This window comes from Bison bison, unplaced genomic scaffold (genome assembly GCF_000754665.1).
Source record: "Bison bison bison isolate TAMUID 2011002044 unplaced genomic scaffold, Bison_UMD1.0 scf7180017861057, whole genome shotgun sequence".
Taxonomy (NCBI): Eukaryota; Metazoa; Chordata; class Mammalia; order Artiodactyla; family Bovidae; genus Bison; species Bison bison.
Genome location: NW_011491629.1, coordinates 28,391 through 49,267, shown reverse-complemented (window position 1 = coordinate 49,267; position 20,877 = coordinate 28,391). Strand labels below are relative to the sequence as shown.

At 47.5% G+C, this 20,877-nt stretch overlaps 1 protein-coding gene across 2 annotated transcripts in view; it reads left to right on the top strand.

Moving 5' to 3' along the window:
* SH3BP5L (SH3-binding domain protein 5-like) overlaps positions 1 to 8,843 on the top strand; it is a 13,992-nt gene extending 5,149 nt beyond the window's left edge. For both annotated transcript variants that reach the window (XM_010832522.1, XM_010832521.1), the window contains exons 3-7: positions 2,438 to 2,500; positions 2,670 to 2,798; positions 4,311 to 4,472; positions 6,263 to 6,436; positions 6,960 to 8,843. In XM_010832522.1, coding sequence (XP_010830824.1) covers positions 2,438 to 2,500; positions 2,670 to 2,798; positions 4,311 to 4,472; positions 6,263 to 6,436; positions 6,960 to 7,406 — 975 coding nt within the window. In that variant the 3' untranslated portion in view covers positions 7,407 to 8,843. The remainder of the gene's footprint in view (positions 1 to 2,437; positions 2,501 to 2,669; positions 2,799 to 4,310; positions 4,473 to 6,262; positions 6,437 to 6,959) is intronic.
* The last annotated feature ends 12,034 nt before the right edge of the window (positions 8,844 to 20,877 follow it).

The window sequence follows — 20,877 nt, the reverse complement described above, 5'->3', positions numbered from 1 at the left end:
ACCTCTTTCTCCTTTGCCCCCAAATTATTATTATCTTACCAAGACTGTAGGTTTTCTTAGGTGGTGGTACTCCTGTCTTTGAGGCATCCATCTAAGGACATCATTAGTCCTAGGAATGTAATCAATAGTAGCAGGAAAGCCAGATCATAGGTCAGGTCCTGGGTCCTAACTCCATCTCTGATTCCCTGCCCCATTGTTTCTTGTCTATCAAATGTGAATGGGTTGAGATAGAGAATATTCCAGTGGGAACTGCTGAAAGGACTGGTCACCTCCTCCCTTAGATTATCTGAAACTCCCTGTGGACCAAGTTCAGCCACAGAAAGCAGAGCCCAAAGAGGGCCTGGTTCCTCTCACCCAGACAGGAATTGTCTTTTCTGACAGTTTCTTTGTGGTGATCTCATTAGCCGAAGGGGACATCCCTGTCAGGAAGGCACTGTGAAACTCAAAGCTGTGTGCATGTAGGGTGGTGTTGGCACTGCCCCAGGCTTCCTCTGGGGTCCTCTGAGCCATGCCGGCGGCCTCTTTTCCACAGTGGCCAGTTGTTACCTTATGAGCACTGAGTTGTGTGACTAATCAGTGGATCTTGTGCACTTCTAGCTCTACCCAGACCAGTACAGGAGCTACATCCAACTATCCACGTAAGGTGTGCTCTAAGGTCAGATGCATGTGGATTTCAAAGCCATGGTTTAAAAAAAAGTTACAATATTGGTAGTTATTATTTTATGTTGATAACAGGTTGAAATTGTGTTATTATTTTAGATATATTGAATTAAATGAAATGTACTGTTAAAATTTTATCTTGGTGGTTTTCTTTCTTTTACAAATGTGGCTTTTATAAAACTAAAAATTCCGGATAAGGCTCATATTATATTTCTGTCAGATATCTCTGTTCTGAAAAGTTGAGAGACAACAAGTTTGTGGTCCTCTCTGAGGCAGAGTCTACATTGTTGTGAGTATGCGTATTTTCGTATCATTGTTCCTGGTTTCGTTGTATGTTTCCTCCTTTGTGTTCTATCTTATACTGTAATTAGAGCACATAACTTGATTTCTTGCATTCTTACTTGCTGACTCAAATCTTTCAGAGCTTGAGGTGAGGTACAGAAATAAAAGGACTAAAGGGAGATCACACAATGGGCTTTTGAAAGGGCCAAATGAAGTATGCAGGAGCAGTGATGGCGGCGTTCCTCACTTCCAGGTGCAGGTGGAGTGTAGGGCATGGCCATGGGCGCAGGCAGACAGCAGGCTGGCCACTGCTGGCCTGCCCAGGGCCTGGAGGAGGAAGCTGTAGCTGAGCACCAGGCATCTCTCTAGGCACTGCTCCTCCTCAGGAGTGTCATTGGCTCCCTGGGCCCCAGGAACTTGACCAAGGGGAGGGGAGGATACTCAAGGCCAGCCCCCTCCCTGCCACTGAAATGCACGGGTGGTTTTTGCTTCTTTTGCCAGCGCTTGGGGCCAGTGAGGAGTTCAGGCCAGTGTGTCTGGTGAACTTCTTCCTGAGGCTCTCCCTCCTTGCCATAGGATCTACTATGTGGGGACCTGGGGTCCTGTCACCACCGCCCAAGCAGTTAGAGGTCTCTTGAACCATGTATTCTTCCCGTGACCTTAATTGTTCACGATGTCCTAATGATTTTTGCATCCCGGATTTCCCAGGGATCTGCTGTCTCCTTTCCCACCTGGAGTACTACAGACAGCCTCCACTTTTGTCTCTCTGGCCCCTCCAAGCTTTCCCTACATTGCCCAAGTCTGCCTTCCTAAACCACTGGGGGCATCAAGCTCTGAGGGGTTGCCCCTGCCATTGGGAGAAGTCCGAGTATCCTGTCCCTGTGCCCCAGCCTCTCTGGCTTCTCCTGACAACCTGCCTGCCCTGGTCACCTGCTCTCCTGTTGATTCCCAGCCCTTACCATGCCCTCCTCTCCTGTGGCTCCTCACATGACCAAGGGCCTGTTGCTTACTCTTGGGCTGTGAGCTGCTGCTGCTTTGTGCTCTAAATTCTAGGTTTCATGGTGCTGAGTGTATAAGTGTGTAGTAAAAATGTGCTGGGTGAGTAGGGCCCAGGGGTTTCTCCTTGCCTGGGACAGAGACCATTAGCTCTGAGGAGACTCCTGGCTGGAGTACGAGGAGGAGGTGGTGGTGCAGTCTGATGGCCGCAGACTTGTTGCCACTGTGTTGTGTGTGTAGGAGTTTTCCATACTGAACCTCAATTCTCTTGTCCTTAAAATGGGGATTTACTGCATGATATAGAGGTGGAATTGTGAGGATTACAAGAGGCAGTATGTTATTAGATCTCTGACAAGAAGGCATTTGACAATGACCTGTTCCATTTCTTCCCTTCCCTACTTAGCTGGGCTTTCCCTCTGTACGCATGTTCCTGCCCTGCCTGGTTCATCTGAGGCTGCTTTCCTCTGCTGCTCTAACTTTCTGCCTCTCTCTGTGGCAGGAGGAGCTGGAGCATCTGAACCAGGCCAGTGAGGAAATCAACCAAGTGGAGCTGCAGCTGGATGTGAGTGATGCTCCTTTTCCTCACACTCTTGGGCTGGTTCCAGAGGTGCTTTCATCATTTTCTGTCCTCTTTCAGTACAGTGGCAGGGGAAGGGGCATGTATGAAAAACAAGAGGGGTTAGGACCCAGGCACGTGCCTCCCTCTGCCCGTGTCTCTATCCTTTTGCCAGGAGGCCAGGACCACCTACCGGAGGATCCTGCAGGAATCAGCAAGGAAGCTCAACACGCAGGGCTCCCACTTAGGGAGCTGCATCGAGAAGGCCCGGCCCTACTATGAAGCTCGGCGGCTGGCTAAGGAGGTGCGGCCAGCTGACCCACATTCTGGGGTGGGGGCTGCATGCAGAGCCTGGCCCTGAAGTCTCCTGTCTCTGTATGGGGTGTGAGACAGAGCACCTTCTAGTTATCTTTTCTTCTTGTATCCCCTTTGGTTCATGCTCTCTTTGCTTGCTTCTCCACTCATTTACCCCATTTCCTTCTTTTTAAATTTTTCTTTATATAAATAATATGGGGTCACTATTGGAAGGCTATAAGTATAACTTGTAACTATAAAACAAGATAAGAGAACCAGAATCTCCCCAGATCCAACCACATGCATGTTTTGTGATTTTTGTACCTGAAAGTTGTTTTAGTCAATGTGGTAAGGTGACAGACACAGAGACAACTACCTTAAAAAAGTTTATTACTTAGTTCCTAAGAGAATAGAGCCTGTCAGATTATTCAGGACTACATGGGGAAGCACCTGAATGGGTGAGGAGGCAGAAAATGTGAGGGGAAAGCTTATCTCAGAGCTTTTATTGTAGAGCCTTTATTGTTGTTTTCACGGGAAGGAGTGGGTAAGACAGTGTAAGCAGCTTTGAGCAAATTTAGGATTGGCCAGTTTGAATAACAGAGGCAGGCTCTGGACTATGGGGAAGGTCTCTAGTTTTCTGGTACCTAGCCTTTCAGTGATTTAGAGCAGGGGAAATACTGGCTTAAGAGAGTTAGATAAAGGAGGTGATGGGCTTCAGATTGGTGGATTTGCATATAAAAAGTGTGCTCACAGAGTAGTTCACTGTCTCTCGAAGTTAGGCAGCCCTAGGAGGGCCAGCAAGGCCTCCAAGATATCAAAACACCATGAAACATAGAAAATAAAAATGCAATTAATACAGCACAGATAATCTCTAAAAAAAATTAAAAAAAAATATATATCCTGCCAAAATGGGATCATACATGTACTGTTTTTATCTCTTTATTTTTTGAGGACATGATTCCATGCCAAGAATTACCCATCCATGCCATTGCTTTTAGGAACTTAAGATTTTCTTATGTTAGATGTACTATTATTTGTTTAACCAGTTTCCTGTAACTGAAAACTTAGGTTTGTTTCTAGTATTTTGTTTGGTAACTATGGTTATGATGAATATCTCCAAGCAGTTGTCTGGTTATTTCATTCAGCTTATCTGCTGGACTGGAGCTGATGGTCTCAACCATCAACTAACCACCTTCCAACTAAAAGATGTGGATTTTTCTTTGTTCTTCCTAGGGCAAAAGACCAGCAGCCTTGGAGAGTGCTGGATTTTATATGCTTTGCCCTCCACTGGCAGTATCCTTCTATTTCTACATATATTTCTTCTCTTACTTACCCATGGAACATATTCTTTGTAGAATTTTGCTTCCTCAGCACTTATCCTTAGTGCAGTTTGGGAGGTGAAGCCAGCATTACAGTGGGCCTTTTTCCTTCTCTTGTCCTTGCCCAGGGAGGGTCTCCATGGGCAGCCAGGGGTCTTTTGCAGCTCAGTCTCCTGATGGTCCTTCCCCACGCCCCCTCCCAGGCCCAGCAGGAGACACAGAAGGCAGCACTGCGATATGAGCGGGCTGTGAGCATGCACAACGCTGCCCGGGAGATGGTGTTTGTGGCTGAGCAGGGCGTCATGGCTGACAAGAACCGGCTGGACCCCACATGGCAGGAGATGCTCAACCACGCCACCTGCAAGGTGAGCCAGGCAGTGCCGCTGGTCCCTTCTGCCAGTTCTGGTACTTCGTTTGCTTTCCCTGAATCCTGTCACCTTCCTCACTCCTTTCTGTCTCTCTCCTGCTCCTGCCTTCCCTCAGTTTTGATTCTGTTTTAGGAAAAGTCTGGTCCTAGCTCTCTGCTCTGTTTGGCCTCCTGTGTGTCCCATATATACTTCCTTTTGACTTAGAAGGTCCTTCTTGGCTCTTCTTGAATCTTTGCCTCCAGATGTGGGAGTGACTCAAGTTCATTCCTGAATGCTCTGGATTCAACTCTCCTTTGTTATGTTTAGCTGTGACCCTTTGTTTCTATTTTCTGAATGTTCTTCCTTTCTTGCTTTTAAGCTCTGCCAGCGTACCTTGGTTTTCAAAGTATAATTTGTGTATTATTTCCAGTCTTTCCTATGGGGATTCCCTTGTGGCTCAGGTGGTAAAGAATCCACCCGCAATGTGGGAGACCTGGGTTCTATATCTGGGTTGGGAAGATCCTCTGGAAAAGGGAAGGGCTATTCACTCCAGTATTCTGGCCTGGAGTCGGATGTGACTGAGAGACTTTCGCTTTGCTTCTGTGGGGGTTGGGGAGTGGGAGGATCCCTGGCATCAGCTCTAGTCTCCCACCTTCACCTTGTAAAGAACAAGTCCATTGGCTTTACTACAAAATAACAGACTGGGTGGCTTAAACGTCAAAAGTTTACATTCTGGAGGCTAGGACATCTCAAGATCAAGGCACAGGCAGATTTGGTGTTTGCTGAGGGCCTGCTTCTTGCTTCCCATATGGCCAGCTGTCTTCACTATTTTATTACATGGCTGAAGGACCTGGGGAGCTCTCTGAAGCCTGTTTTATAAGGCAGATAATTTCATTCGTGAGGGCTCTCCGCTCTTGAGCTAATCACTTCTTAGAGGGCCCACATTAAGGTTAGGGTTTTAACACAAGAATTTTTTTTGTGGGGCCCGGGCGGGGGGTGGGGGTGGGCTTCTCTGATGGTTAAGACTTCACCTTCTAGTGCAGAAGGTGTGGGTTTGATCCCTGGTTGGGGGACCTAAGATCCCACATGGCTGGTAGCCAAAAAAAACCAAAAGATAAAACAATGTAACAAATTCAATAAAGACTTTAAATATGGTCCACATTGAAAAAAAAAACCTAAAAAAAAAAGTTTGAGGGGACACATTCATTTATTCTGTAGGAGTAAATGTCAGCTCCTGGGGAGTGGTCATTTCTCAAGCTTTTTTGTGTGCTCCTTAGTCCAGGCCTATGGGTCACATGAGAGCAGGAGTTCCACTTCTCTGGAACTCACACAGCACTGGGGGAGGGGTTGCTGAAGCTGTGTGTGTGTGAGGTCGACTCCTTGGTCTTGGTGGATGCGGTGGCTGGAGCCCTTGCCTGTTATCTGCTTGGACATGGAAACCTGGAGAACCCAGTGCAGAGCTGTGGCTCTCCCAGTGAGGTTCCTCCCTCCCCCCAACCCCCAAGGGTGAGCTCTGAGGACCACGATGTGGCAGATGTGTCACAGGTGGATGGACATTTCCTGCACGCTCGTGAGTGGGCTAAGGACCTCAGCACTTCCTGGCAGCAACACAGCTGAGAGGTGGTGGGTGGTGCAGGTAACAACAGGCAGGCGCGAGGACCCACAGTTCTCTTGTGCCTTGGGAGCTCAGTGCCCTCTCCGGGCTCTGTAGACAGTTTACCATTTGGAGTGACAGACTGGGCAGGCTATAGGGGCAGGAGTGTGGGTCCGTGTTCAGTGGTGTGTGTGCTCCGCCCCACCTGGCCCAGGTGAACGAGGCAGAGGAAGAGCGGCTTCGTGGTGAGCGGGAGCACCAGCGCGTGACACGGCTGTGCCAGCAGGCTGAGGCTCGGGTTCAGGCCCTGCAGAAGACCCTCCGCCGCGCCATTGGCAAGAGCCGGCCCTACTTTGAGCTCAAGGCCCAGTTCAGCCAGATCCTGGAGGTAGCTGAGTGTGGGGGGAGGGGCGGAGGATGGGAGGGGGCAGGCATAGAAAGGGAGGGCCGGTAGAGGGGACACTAGTCTGTTTCTCTGTGCTATCCACCAGGCCGGTGTCGAGGGGCAGGTATGCTCAGAATGACTCCACAGGAATGGGAGGTGGGGGTGGGGAATGGATGCTGACAGAGAAGGGACGTAAGGGAGAAGTGAGAATTGGGGGAAACCAGAGAGAAAGGGGAGAGGAATTGGCCAGATAGGGAACGGGAGCAGTGGGTGGGAAAGAAGACCTGGGAGAAAGACCCTGGAATGCCAGGTAGGACCAGGGCAGGTTGCTGGGGAAGGAGGATCCCAGAAAGAAGAGTGGAGAGGGGCTGGGTAGCGTTGGTTCCGCACTGCAGATTAGTGGTTGGGGATGAGCAGAGCCAAGATTGGAGAAGGAACATCTCAGTGGGTCTGAGAGGACTTGGTAGCTCCAGGGGCCTCAGACAGTTGCCCAAAGGGTCACCTGACTCTGACCCTCCCTCTGCAGGAGCACAAGGCCAAGGTGACAGAGCTGGAGCAGCAGGTGGCCCAGGCCAAGCCCCGTTACTCAGTCGCCCTGCGCAACCTGGAGCAGATCAGCGAGCAGATTCATGCGCGGCGCCGGGGCCAGCCTGCTCATACCCCGGGCCAGAGGCGCTCCTCTCCAGTAGGGGCGGAGGCTGGAACTGATGGTGGCGAGGATGCGGACAGCGGGATCATCGAGGGGGCGGAGGGTGGAGGGCTGGAGGAAGGCGTCAGCCTGGGGCCTGGCGCTGCCCCGGACACCGACACGCTGAGCCTGCTGAGCCTGCGCACTGTGGCTTCGGACCTGCAGAAGTGTGATTCCGTGGAGCACCTGCGGGGTCTCTCGGACCACACCAGTCTCGATGGCCAGGAGCTAGGTCCCCGGAGTGGGGGTCGTGGAGGTCGCCACCAGCGCAGTATCAGCCTGTAGCCCGGTACTCAGGGTGGCTGATGCATTCATACCACCACTGGCCCAAGGAGGGCCCTGCAGATTCCTAGCTCCCTCTCCTCGGGTCCTTGCTTCCCTCAGAGAGGTCAGGTTGGCTGTGTCTTGAGTCTGTCGTATATGTCCTGGCTTTCTCACCTTGCCCTGCCCCCCACAGGTGGCAGCTCTCTTTGCCTTACCCTTTCAGAAGGCTTGTCTTTGGCTCTGACATCTCCTTTCCCCGTGTTGGTCCTTCACAGTCTGTCTGTCTGCTGCCCTCTTTCTGACTTCTGTCTGGTTTTTCCCCTCAGGGAAATTTGTCTGGGCAGCACAGGGAAGCCATCAGAGAAGATGGGCACTGGATCTGGGTCCCAGCATCTTGGTTCCCCCAGCTTGAGTGAATGGATGGGTCCCCCTCCCACCTACTCATCTCCCAGGTGGTTCCTGGGATGTTGCGGAACCCTCCAGCAGCCCAGCAGCCCATCCTCTGTCCCAGCCTGCTCATGGGTAACACGTAAGAAGTGCTGCGGGACTGTGTGCCTCTGGAAGACACCACCCATCCCTTTAGTGCTCCCTCCTCATGACTGAAGCCACCTGTGCCTCAAAGCAGGACTTTAGGGATACTGGTGTCAGGGAAGGTGAAGGCCAATCCCACTGTCAACCAACACTACCAACTCCAAATAGGCTCCCGTGTGCATTGTGTTTCCCAGCTGGGCTGTGTCCAACATTGCCAAGGTGCTAGTGGGTCCGTGTTAGGGGGTGGAGATGTAGTGAGGTTCTGATGGCTGAAGCTCTTCCCATTTCTGCTGTGGAGTTAGGTCTGTTTACTTTTTCTGGGTAGAGGATGCTGAACCAAATCTTGGCATTCTTCTGTCGGGTGGAGTTAGGGAATTTGGTGCTCAATTGCTCTCCCTCACTCTTCCCGAAACCAAACCATACCTAGTCCAGAATCCCTTGGGGTATGCTCAGGTTTGGCTGGAGAGCCTCTGCTGATACAGGGCAGGGTTGGCCTGCAGTGAGGGAACCCACCCTCCATAGGGAGCAGTTTCAGGTGTCTGATGGCACTCCCATGCTGTGTGGGGGAAAGGCAGGGAAGCTACACTGGATCTGGGTGCCTTGGGGAACCGATCCTCCTGTCCCACCCCAGGAGGGCTGAGAGCTGGACTCTGGACAGGAGAATTTGTGCCTAGGCCTGTGTGCTGCTGCCATCAACTAGGAGGGCAGGGGTGGGGTGGGGCAGGGCCTTCAAATAGAGGTTGTGTCTCTGTCCCAGGGTTAAAACAGGATGGTCATGATGAGAACTGCCAGGTTTGAGGTGGCCATGGGTGGAGGGAAAATGGAGGAGGACGTGGGCGTGCGTGCGTGCGTGCATGCATGTGCCTGTGTGTATGGGGGGAAAGGATCTGCCCCTGATTTTATTTAAATAAAATAGTTTATGTAACAGTAATGTTTATTGTCCCTTTCAGGGGAGGGAAGAGGAGAAAGGGGTGAAGATGAAGAGAAGGGAGGAGCAGGGTGAAGTGAGGTGCATTTTGATGGAGTAGTCAGGGAAGATCTCTTGGGAGGTGAAGGATGAGGTGGATCAAACTTCCAGCCATGAGAGGAGGGAAGGTTTATGGCCACAGGGCTGGGGTGAATGCACACCAGGTCAGTGATGTCTGGCAACACTCTCCCCCACCCCCCACAACCACCAATCTGCTAGCCGGGAAGGGCTCTCTGCAGGGTGGTGTGGGTGTGTCAGCCACTGATGGTGTAGATGAGATGATGGTGCCAATCCTGAACATGAGCATAAAGGGGAGGGACAAGTAGGGTTGTGGCATTAAGCAAATATACAGGATGCCCCACTCCAGTACTATTGCCCGGAACATCCCACGGACGGAGGAGCCTGGTAGGCTGCAGTCCATGGGGTCGCTAAGAGTCGGACATGACTGAGCGACTTCACTTTCACTTTTCACTTTCATGCATTGGAGAAGGAAATGGCAACCCACTCCAGTGTTCTTGCCTGGAGAATCCCAGGGACGGGGGAGCCTGGTGGGCTGCCGTCTATGGGGTCGCACAGAGTCGGACACGACTGAAACTACTTAGCAGTAGTGGCACAGGATGCCCAGTTAAACTTGAATTCCAGATAAAACAGTATTTTTGCCTCCCTGCAGTGTTTAGGACATATACATTGTCATTTGTCTGAAATTAAAATTTAACATAGGTAAAAGGTGACTCTCAAGTCAGGGCTTGACCTGTTGTGGTCAGGAGGAGTTTGAGTACATTTGGACCGGCAGCCTGTGAAATATCGAGTGGAATCAGGTTGGAGAAAAGACAAGAACTTCAAAAGCTGCGGAGGTGGAGTGAATGAAGGCTTTCAACTGAGCCCTACCAGAAGTGAGCCTGCATAGCCAGCTGAGGAGCAAGTCAACTGAGGGATGGAGAAGATGCTAACAGGGAGGAGGAAGGCGAGAGACTAGGAAATGGGTATCTTGACCTTTAAGTGGCAAGATGAAGGCCAGCAGTTAAAGGGACAGGAGGGCAGAGGAGTGACCCTGGTGCTCTCAGATGGTAGATGGGCCATTAGGGGCCTCCATGTACCCTTTGATAAGATTGCCTTTCCTGACCTGACTTAATTGAGAAATAAATTCGATAAGGTAGTTGGGTGCCAAACACTTGCTTTATCACTGGAAAAGCTGCTCTGAGTATATGGCCTGTGTGGGTCCAGGGTCATGCTTCCCTGTGCAGTCTATGGCAGTGTGGGACCTGTAAGGCTCCTCATTCAAAGGAGCCCCCAAAAGAAGGGCTGGCCTTGCCTACCAGTTTTCTTGTGCAAGATCACCTACCAGATGAGGCAATAGTGGAAAGAGAACAGGAAGGTTAATGCTAACGGTTGAGCAGGGCAAATGTGCCCCCAGCCCTATGGTAACAGTAGTGGAGTGCACTGTGTATCCCACGTACCAGGCATATGCACTGACCCATTTAGCACCACGACCACATTAAGGGGTAGACATCACCACTATTGCCTTTTCATAGATGAGAATACAGGCATAGGAGAGGTGCCCAGTCTGCCCTTAGCCTTATAGAAGGTAATGGAGGCAGTTGGACTCTAGAGTGGGGGTCCCCAACCCCTGGGCCATGGACCAGTACCCGTCTGTGGTCTGTTAGGAACCAGGCCACACAGCAGGAAGTGAGCAGAAGGTGAATGAGCAAAGCTTCATCTGTAGTTACAGTTGCTCCCCATCACTCACATTACTGCTTGAGTTCCACCTCCTGTCAGATCAGTGGTGGCATTAGATTCTCATAGGAGCACAAACCCTAGTGTGAACTGTGCCTGTGAGGGATCTAGGCTGCGTACTCCTTATGAGAATCAATCCCAAACCATCCACCTCTCCAACAGTCCGTGGAAAAATTGTCTTCCATGAAACTGGTCCCCTGGTGCCAAAAAGGTTGGGGGATCATTGCTCTCAAGTCCAAACTCTTCAGCCTTTGAAGGTGCCAAAAGGAACTAGAGGTGAGAAAGTGGAGGGTGTAGGTGTAGTCAACTCTTAGGAAGTTTTACTGTGAAAAGAAAAAGCTGAGAACTATCAGGATGGTCAAAGAATATTAAAGTAAGCAAGAGATGAAGTTATGGGGATCTGGAGTCTTCTCCATTTTTGTACCATGTTACATCATGGTCATAGTGATAATGACTTTGGAGTTCTGGCCTTCTCAAGTGGGCAATGGGGCCTCAGTCTCCCTGGCACCCAGCACCTAATAAATGTGCTTTTGTGTCTCCCTGCCATGATCCAACGGAGAAGGCAATGGCACCTCACTCCAGTACTCTTGCCTGGAAAATCCCATGGATGGAGGAGCCTGGTGGGCTACAGTCCATGGGGTCGCTAAGAGTCAGACAGGACTGAGTGACTTGACTTTCACTTTTCACTTTCATGCATTGGAGAAGGAAATGGCAATCCACTCCAGTGTTCTTGCCTGGAGAATCCCAGGGATGGGGGAGCCTGGTGGGCTGCCATCTATGGGGTCTCACAGAGTCAGACATGACTGAAGCAACTTAGCAGCAGCATTAGCAGCAGCCGTGATCCAAATCTATACCAGGTTATAGGTGGTCCCTGACCTACAATAATTTCATTTGATTTTTTGACTACAATGATGAGAAAGCTATACACATTCAGTAGAAACTGCACTTCAAAATTTGAATTTTGTTGACTTTTTTGCCTGGGGTTAGTGGTGTGAGGTACAATATTCTTGTGATGCTGGGCAGCGACCACAAGCTGTAGTTCCCAGTCAGCTGCATGATCGTGAGGGTAGATGACGGATACACACAGAGCCATTCTATACTCATACGGCCGTTCTGTTTTCCACTTTCAGTACACAGTAGGGGCTTCCCTGGTGGCTCAGCGGTAAGGAATCCGTCTGCAATGCAGGAGATGTGGGTCCAGTCCCTAGGTCGGGAAGATCCCCTGGATAAGGAAATCCACTCCAGTATCCTTGCCTGGGTAGTCCATGGATAGAAGAGTGGCAGACTGCAGTCCATGGGGTTGGAAAGAGTTGGACATGACTTAGTGACTAAACAACAGCAGTGTTCAATAAACTACATGGACTATTTTATTATAAAATAGTCTTGTAAACTACATGGACTATTTTATTATAAAATAGTCTTGTGTTAGATGTTTTTGCCCAATTGTAGGCTAATGTTAGTGTTTTGAGCACATTTAAGGTAGTTTAGTCTAAGCTATGATGTTCAATGCACTAAGCATATTAAGTGCTTTTTTGACTTAGGATATTTTCTACTTACGATGGGTTTGTCAGGACGTACCCTCCACTGTAGGTCTAGGAAGATCTATTCTTTGTTAATACTTCAGTTAGGAGATAGGGATCTGTATCTATAGTCCTAAAAACTCCACATCTCCAGGGGAGTTTTCAAATTTATGCTTCAATTTTATGACCTGTATGATGAGAAAATCAAATGTGTTCAGCACAATGCCAGGTCAGTGATCCATGTTAGCAGTTCTCTGAAGCTTCATAATGCAATGAAATTCTCAAAGGAACCCTCTTCCCATCTTGTGCTAAACCAGGAGGCCCTTTATAAAGATCCCACTGAAGTTTGGATTTCCCTATTTGGATATAATTTTCGTAGTCTTCCTTACTCCGCCTTGCATGTGGAGGGGAGATGGGCTTCTTGGGCTGTTATGGTCCTTCTCTGTCAGTAGGGGGCAGCAACCACCAGGAAGCCAGCAAAGTGAGCTCTTGGGTCTCCAGCTCTGTCAGCATTACTATATTTAGTCCTGCAGCTTTATGACGTTCGCCTCCTGGGCACTGGGCAGCAGGGACTGGGAGCAGTGGGGTGTGGGTTTGGGTCCATACCCACGAGTTGAACCCTGGCTGTCCCCACATGGGCCTCTTGCCTTCTGGCTTGTCTTGGAATCAGCAACTGGGTGAAAGCTGGGCCAAGTCTGCTATGGGCCTGTCGTTTGAGACCACATGTTCTGCGCCTATTGAAATACTAGTGTTTCTGCTCAGAGCTCTCTTCTTTTATTTTCCTTTCTAGTGTCCTGTCCCTTTCCCTCCCTTACCTTCTTTCCATATTACCCTCTTGGGAAATCCCATTGACTTCTCCCCCCACACTGTGCCATAGCCTGAACTAAGGGAACAAGGGGACCATTTCAGTGGTTGGCGAAAGTACATGTGGTTTATTAAGAAATATTTGGGCTTTCCAGGTGGCATTGGTGGTAAAGAACCCACCTGCCAATGCAGGATATGTAAGAAACGGAAGTTCAATTCCTGGGTTGGGAAGATCCCCTGGAGAAGAGCATGGCAACCCACTCCAGTATTCTTGCCTGGAGAATCCCATGGACAGAAGAGTCTGGTGGGCTACAGTCCATAGGATCGCAAAGAGTCAGACACGAGTAAAGCAACTTAGCACAATAAATATTTACCAGGATCTTTCAGATTGCCAAACACTGGTAGGGCTTGTTAGGAACACAGAAAATATACCATGGGTCAGACATCCAGGTAAGGAAGACAGGGGTGCACTTAGCTAATAGGTGGTGCAGGGCAGTAAAAAATAGGTCATTAAAGAGGGATGCAGTCAAGAAGGCTCTGGGAGGTTATTCGAGCTGAGGATACTCAAGTTCTGAAACAGCCTCTGGCCTTTGGCTGGAGGTAGTAGCAGGAAGACCCACCGCACCCCCATGCCCCCACCTTCCAGTCCTCCTGTCCCTATGCTTCAGTCTTTTGGAATCTGGCCTGAGCTCTTCTAGCCAGGGCCTGTGTCACCCCCATGTTGGTGTTCTCAGGGCCTGGCTCATGGCATTCTTCCCCAGACGTTTGCCCCACAGGCTTGCTTATACTCCTGCTATTCTCTGCATACATTTCCACCCTGCTTAACTTATTAGACTTCTGCCTGTGGCTTGAGGCCCAGCTCATGTGGAATTTTGACCAAAGGCCTTTCTGATTTCCCAGCTTTCCAGCCAGGTCTGAATTAATCCCACCACCCAAGTTCCGCAAGACTCTTATGACTTAATGCAGGACTGGTCCAATGTCACCCCTGGGGTCTTTCCTGACTCCGTCTTACTCAGTATGTAACAGTACAATAGACATTGTGATTATATGTTACTCAATACAGTGATTCTATGTCATGTATGGTCTAAAGTGGGATACTTGAGGGAATTCCCTGCAGTCCAGTGGCTGGAACTCCATGATTCCACTGCAAGGGGCACGGGTTTCATTCCCAGTTACAGAACTAAGATCCTGAAAGCCACATGCCGCCCCCCCCCCAAAAAAAAGGAGACTTGAGTGTGAAAGGGGGGAAGATGTAACCCAATACTGAGAGGCACTGACCACACTGTCCACAGAGGGCGGTCATTGACTTGCCTTTGCCAGAAGGGGCTGTGTGCACATTGCATGAGCAACTTAGCTTCTCTGGGATTTGGTGTTCCAGTCTGCAAGAAGTGGGTCTGAACTGGGTAGATAATCTCTGAGGTTATCAAAAACAATGAAATTATATGGCCAGTGAAGGAGATTGGGCCTGTCAGAGATATTTTGGTGGAGAATGTGATACAGTGAATGTGTTGGGGTCACCATGAGAACGCAAGACTAGGGTTGATTAGGGCCTAACCCAGAGTTAGTGGAAAGATGCCGGACATTTCTATTTTGGGCTTGAGGTGATGACTGTCCACTGTGGTCAAGGAACTTGGAATGGTGGGCAGTGGCTTCTCCTTCCCCATGTGAGGCAGGTGGTGGTTGCAGCCCAAAAGGGATGAATCAGCTTATTCATTGATATAGTTCAGAAGAGAGGGTTTAAAAATGAGTTTTTTCCCCCATTTAGGACAGAGGAACATTGTGATCTAGGATGGAATAAAGGTCAGAGCTGTGGAGTTTGGCAAGACAAGGCAAACTCTTCTTTCCTCAGCTGCTGCTTCATCTCACATGCTTTCTGTGCCATCCTGTCCCTCCTTATGATTTCCATGATAACATTAGAAGGGCAGGGTCTGCTCCATATCCAACAGGAGGGAATTTCATTCTTGCCTTCTCCAGAGGTGGTGCAGGAATTCTGTGGGAGGAGTGATTGTGGAAGCTCCTGGCCTGAAAGGCTTCCTGGCTTTTAGGACTTGCTGCTATTTAGGGGGAAAATGAGAGGCCCTCACCTAACATCACCTCTCCCTCCTTCTAACCTCAGTGTTGCTGCTGTGGTTTCAGCCTCCCACTCTTGGAGAGAGAAGCCAGAAGCCCACCTGCCCCTTTACCCCTGGGTGTGCGTATGTATGCTGAGTTGCTTCAGTTGTGTTTGACTCTTTTCATTGCTATGGACCATAGCCCACCAGGCTTCTCTGTCCATGGGATTCTTTAGGCAAGAGTACTGGAGTGGGTTGTCATGCCCTCCTCCAGGGGATCTTCCTGACACAGGGATCAAACCCTTGTCTTCAGCATCTCCTGCATTGGCAGGTGGGTTCTTTCCACTAGCGCCACCTGGGAAGACCAAACTCCTGGGTGGGAGTGTGCACTCCTGCTCTCCTCCCATTTGGCCTTCTTCCAGCTGATCCTTACGCAACCCCTGCTTTCATGTTGGATAGGATTTCCCAAACTTCTAATTACAAGCTAGTGCTTCTCTCTCAAACGGTTGCACTTAGCATAGACTGTGGCTATCCAGTTGGAAGGGACCTGTCAAGAAAGGCATGAGGCCTTAGGATGGTCACCCTTAGAGAGCAAGGCTGTGTATTCACAGCACCAACAAAAACCAAACTCAAGGTTAAAATTGCAGCCAGGTATTTAGTTAACTTGTCATCTTCAGTATACTATTTATTTTTTTTCTGAATTGGTTTATATATATATATACACACACACACATATTTTAAAGATACATGCAGAGAGACTATGACAGGTAAAAAGGCAGAATCTGAAAGATAGCAAACTGATCTGAACACATACATGGAGAGAGGTAAGAGGAAACACTGCAACTAGAGAAACCACAAGAATTGGAGAAAGTGAAAGAAGTGGAATAGAACAGAGGAAGCAAGACAAAGATATATGTGTGCACTCAGCTGGAGGGAGGGACCTCAGAGATAAGAAGAGGGCAACACCCCCAGGTGACAGAGCTGGTAGCAGATATGGTGCTCAGAGGTGCCTGGACACTAATTGAGCCAAGTCAGATTTATAGCCCTCCCTTATCTTGACTTGGCTTAAGTTTTATAGGGGTGGGACCATTCCTGGAGCTCTGTACATTTACTGCAGCTGTGTGCTGGCCAGATTTATGACTCTGATGTCAGGGAAATCACTGATAAATCTTGTCTCAGACATGCCCTGCCCTCCATTGGCTCCAGCAGTGTTTGATATCCAGTAATGGAAAAGCAGATCCTGTGAGCTGTGAAAAAGCAACATTCAACTGAGTAAATTTTAAAGATCTTACTGGCTTTATTCAATGATTCATGAATCAGGTAGTATTCTACCTAGTAGATGAAAAGGAGCTCCAAGGAGCTGTACAAATGAAAGACATTTATAGGCAGGAGGGAGCGGGAAAAGGGAAGACATACTGGCAAAAATGGACTGGTTGTAGCAAGATCACCTTCCTTAGGGGGCTGTGGAAGTTCATCGTGCAGATTACTTCACTAATGACCAGATAATTCCTGGTTGACTGGTTTAAAATTCCATTCCTGGGAGAGGCTGAAACTATAATTACATTAAACATTGAGTCCATGGGGCTTAGCATAAGTAACTACATTTTGGGCCTGTTTTCTTGCTATCCAAGGATGAATTCAAGACATAGGCAGAGCCCATGGAAGACGTAGAGGAGAGAGGCTGCCATCCCAGGAAATTCTTGAATTCTTTCTTGGAAGTAGCTATCCTATTACCGGAAGAGGACCAAGGGGGATGTTCCTTAGGACATGCCCAAGGACCTCTTGGCAGTTCTGCACCAAGAGGATTTAATTGCCTGAGGATTTGTATGCTGGAACCCAGCCAAAGCTGAACAAGCCACTTTTTAATCAAAACAGTGTTGTTTTCTTGAGTTCTTGTGGGATTTAAGAATTTTGTGCATGAAAATGTCAGTGCACTGAGAACAGAAAAAATATTCTCTTCTCACCTGTCCTTCATCTTAAACATAGCTCAGTAGGGAGATATCACCCAGAGACTCTGGCCCAAAGAGGATTCTTCTAGAACCCTGGTTCCTAAAGTAGATTTGTCAGACCAGTAGCATAAATATCACCTGGAACTTGTTAGAAATGCATGTTCTCAGGCTGCAGCATTCCAGACGTACTGAATCAGAAATTCTGGGGGTGGCACCAGGACCTGCTAAACAAGCCCTCCACATGATTCTGGTGCTCACTGGAGCCTGAGAATAGGCGGGTATTGGGGTTGTGGTAAATGCATATGGGGGCCCTAAGATTGCACTTCACTTACCTTTTATTTGCCAAAATGAGTAACTTGGCCTAACTTTAAAGGCATGGGAAGTACAACTTACAATGTGCCCTGGAAGTGGGAGTTCTGGGTGTTTTAGGCCATGTGTGTGAGTGCATGCTAAGTTGCTTCAGTTATATCCTAATCTTTGTGATATGGGCCATAGTCTGCCAGGCTCCTCTGTTCATGGGATTCTCCAGGCAAGAATACTGGAATGGGTTGCCATGCCCTCCTCCAGTGGATCTTCCCAACCCAGGGATCAAACCTGTGTCTCATGTCTACCTGCATTGGCAGGTGAATTCTTTACCACTGGCACCAACTGGGAAGCCCATTTTAGGCCATCAAGTCAAGTCAAAGTCACTCAGTCGTGTCCGACTCTTGTGACCCCATGGACTGAAGCCCACAAGGTTCATCTGTCCATGGGATTCTCCAGGCAAGAATATTGGAGTGGGTTGCCATTTCCTTCTCCAATTTTAGGCCATAGATAGTGTTAAATAGCAAAAATTCAACTGGGTAAATTTCCAAGATCTAATTGGCTTTATTGAACGATTCGTGAATCACTCAGCATCTCATCTAGCAGGCAGCAAGGGGCCCCAAGATTGGAAGAATTAATATTCTTAAAATGGTCATACTACCCAAAGCAACAAAGGTCCATCTAGTCAAAGCTGTGGTTTTTCCAGTAGTCATGTATGGATGTGAGAGTTGAACTATAAAGAAAGTTGAGCCCCAAAGAACTGATGCTTTTGAACTGGTGTTGGAGAAGACTCTTGAGAGTCCCTTGGACCGCAGGGAGATCCAACCAGTCAATCCTAAAGGAGATCAGTCCTGAATATTCATTGGAAGGACTGATGCTGAAGCTGAAGCTTTAATACTTTGGCCACTTGATGGAAAGAACTGATTCATTGGAAAAGAGCCTGATGCTGGGAAAGATTGAAGGTGGGAGGAGAAGGGGATGACAGAGGATGAGATGGTTGGATGGCATCACTGACGTGATGGACATGAGTTTGAGTAAGCTCCAGGAGTTGGTGATGGACAGGGAGGCCTGGTGTGCTGCAGTCCATGGGGTTGAAAAGAGTCAGATATGACCGAGTGACTGAACTGACCCAAAGCAATCTACAAATTTGATGTGATCTTTGTCAAATTACCCATGACATTTTTCACAGAACTAGAACAAATAATCCTAAAACTTATATGGAACCATAAAAGACCCAGAATTTCCAATAGAATCCTGAAGAAAAAGAACAAAATAGGAGGCATAACCCTCCCAGACTTCAGATAATACAACAAAGTTACAGTAATCAAAACAATGTGGTATTGGGATTTCCCCTGTTGTTCAGTGGTTAAGAATCCACCTGCCAATGCAGGGGACATGGGTTTGATTCCTAGTCTGGGAAGATCCCACATGGCTCGGAGCAACTAAGTCCATGCACCACAACCACTGATGTCTGCACACCTAGACCCTGTGCTCTGCAACAAGAGAAGCCACTGCAACGAGAAACCTGTGTGCTGCAATGAAGAGTAGCCCCTGCTCACTGCAACTAGAGAAGGCCTGCATGCAGCAATATAGATCCAGCACAGCCAAAAATAATAAATAGATAAATAAAAATTTAAAAACAACAATGTGGTATTGACATAAGAGCAGACATATGGATCAATGAAACAGGACAGAGAGCCCATAAATAACCCCACACATCTATGGATAATTAATCTTTGACAAAGAAGGCAAGAATATACAATGGAGAAAAGACTGTCTCTTTAGCAAGTGGTGTTGGGAAAGCTGGACAGTGGGATGCAAATCAATGAAGTTAGAGCATACTATCACACCATACCCAAAAGTAACACAAAATGGCTTAAAGAATTAAATAAAAGACACAACACCATAAAACTAGAAGAGAACATAGATAAAACATTCTCTAGACATAAATTGTAGCAATGTTTTCTTAGGTCAGTCTCCCAAGGCAATAGAAATAAAAGCAAAAAATAAACAAATGGGACCTAATAAAGGGAAGGAAGTCATAAATAAAAGGAAAAGTCAACCTATGGACTAGGAGAAAATATTTGCAAACGATGAGATTGACAAGGGCTTAATTTCCAAAATATACAAATAACTCACACAACTCAACAGCAGCAACAACAACAACAACAAATGCAAGCAAAAAATAGAACAACTAAGTATATATCCCTTCTCCAGGGGAACTTCCCAACCCAGGAGTTGAACTGGGGTCTCCTGCATTGCAGGCAGATTCTTTACCAGCTGAGCTACCAGGGAATCCCAAAGAAGATATACAGATGACCAATAGGCACATGAAAAGATGCTTAACATTGCTAATTCTTAAAAAAAAAAAAGAAAAAAGGCAAATCAAAACTATGAGTTACCACCTAACACTAGCCAGAATGGCCATTATTAAAAAGTCTATAAGTAACAAATGCTGGAGAATGTGTGGAGAAAAAGGAACCTTCCTACACTGTTGGTGGGAATGTAAATGGGTTCAGCCACTATGGAATGCAGTATGGCGATTCCTCAAAAAACTAAAAATAGAGTTATATCATTCATCAGTCCCACTCCTGGGCATATACCCAGATAAAACTATAATTCAAAAAGATACGTGCACCACTATGTTCACAGTAGTAGTATTTACAGTAACCAAGACATGGAAACAACGTAAGTGTCCACTGACAGATGAATGGATAAAGAAGACGTGGTGTGTGTGTATATATATGTATATATAATGGAATACTACTTAGCTATAAAAAATGTTTTAAATAATGCCACTTGCAGCAACCTAGAGATTAATTACACTAAGTGAAGTCAGTCAGAAAGACAGATACCATATGATATCATTTACATGTGGAATCATGGGACAAATGAACTTATTGACGAAGCAGAAACAGGTTCACAGACATACAAAACAGACTTGTGATTTCCAAGGGGGAGGGGAGGAGGGGAAGGGATGGCTTAGGAATTTGGGATTAGCAGGTACAAACTATTATACATGCATGTATTACTGAATCACTTTGCAGTATGCCAGAAACATAACACAACATTGTAAGTCAACTATAAATGAAATACATTTTAAAAATATTAAAGTATGAAGGAGAAATCAAAAGCTTCTCAGACAAGCAAAAGCTGAGAGAATTCTGCACCACCAAACCAGCTCTCCAACAAATACTAAAGGATATTCTCTAGACAGGAAACACAAAAATGGTGTATAAATTCGAACCCCAAACAATAAAGTAAATGGCAACGGGATCATACTTATCAGTAATTACCTTAAACGTAAATGGGTTGAATGCCCCAACCAAAAGACAAAGACTGGCTGAATGGATACAAAAACAAGACCCCTACATATGTTGTCTACAGGAGACCCACCTCAAAACAGGGGACACATACAGACTGAAAGTGAAGGGCTGGAAAAAGATTTTCCATGCAAATAGGGACCAAAAGAAAGCAGGAGTAGCAATACTCATATCAGATAAAATAGACTTTAAAACAAAGGCTGTGAAAAGAGACAAAGAAGGTCACTACATAATGATCAAAGGATCAATCCAAGAAGAAGATATAAGAATTATAAATATATATGCACCCAACACGGGAGCACTGCAGTAT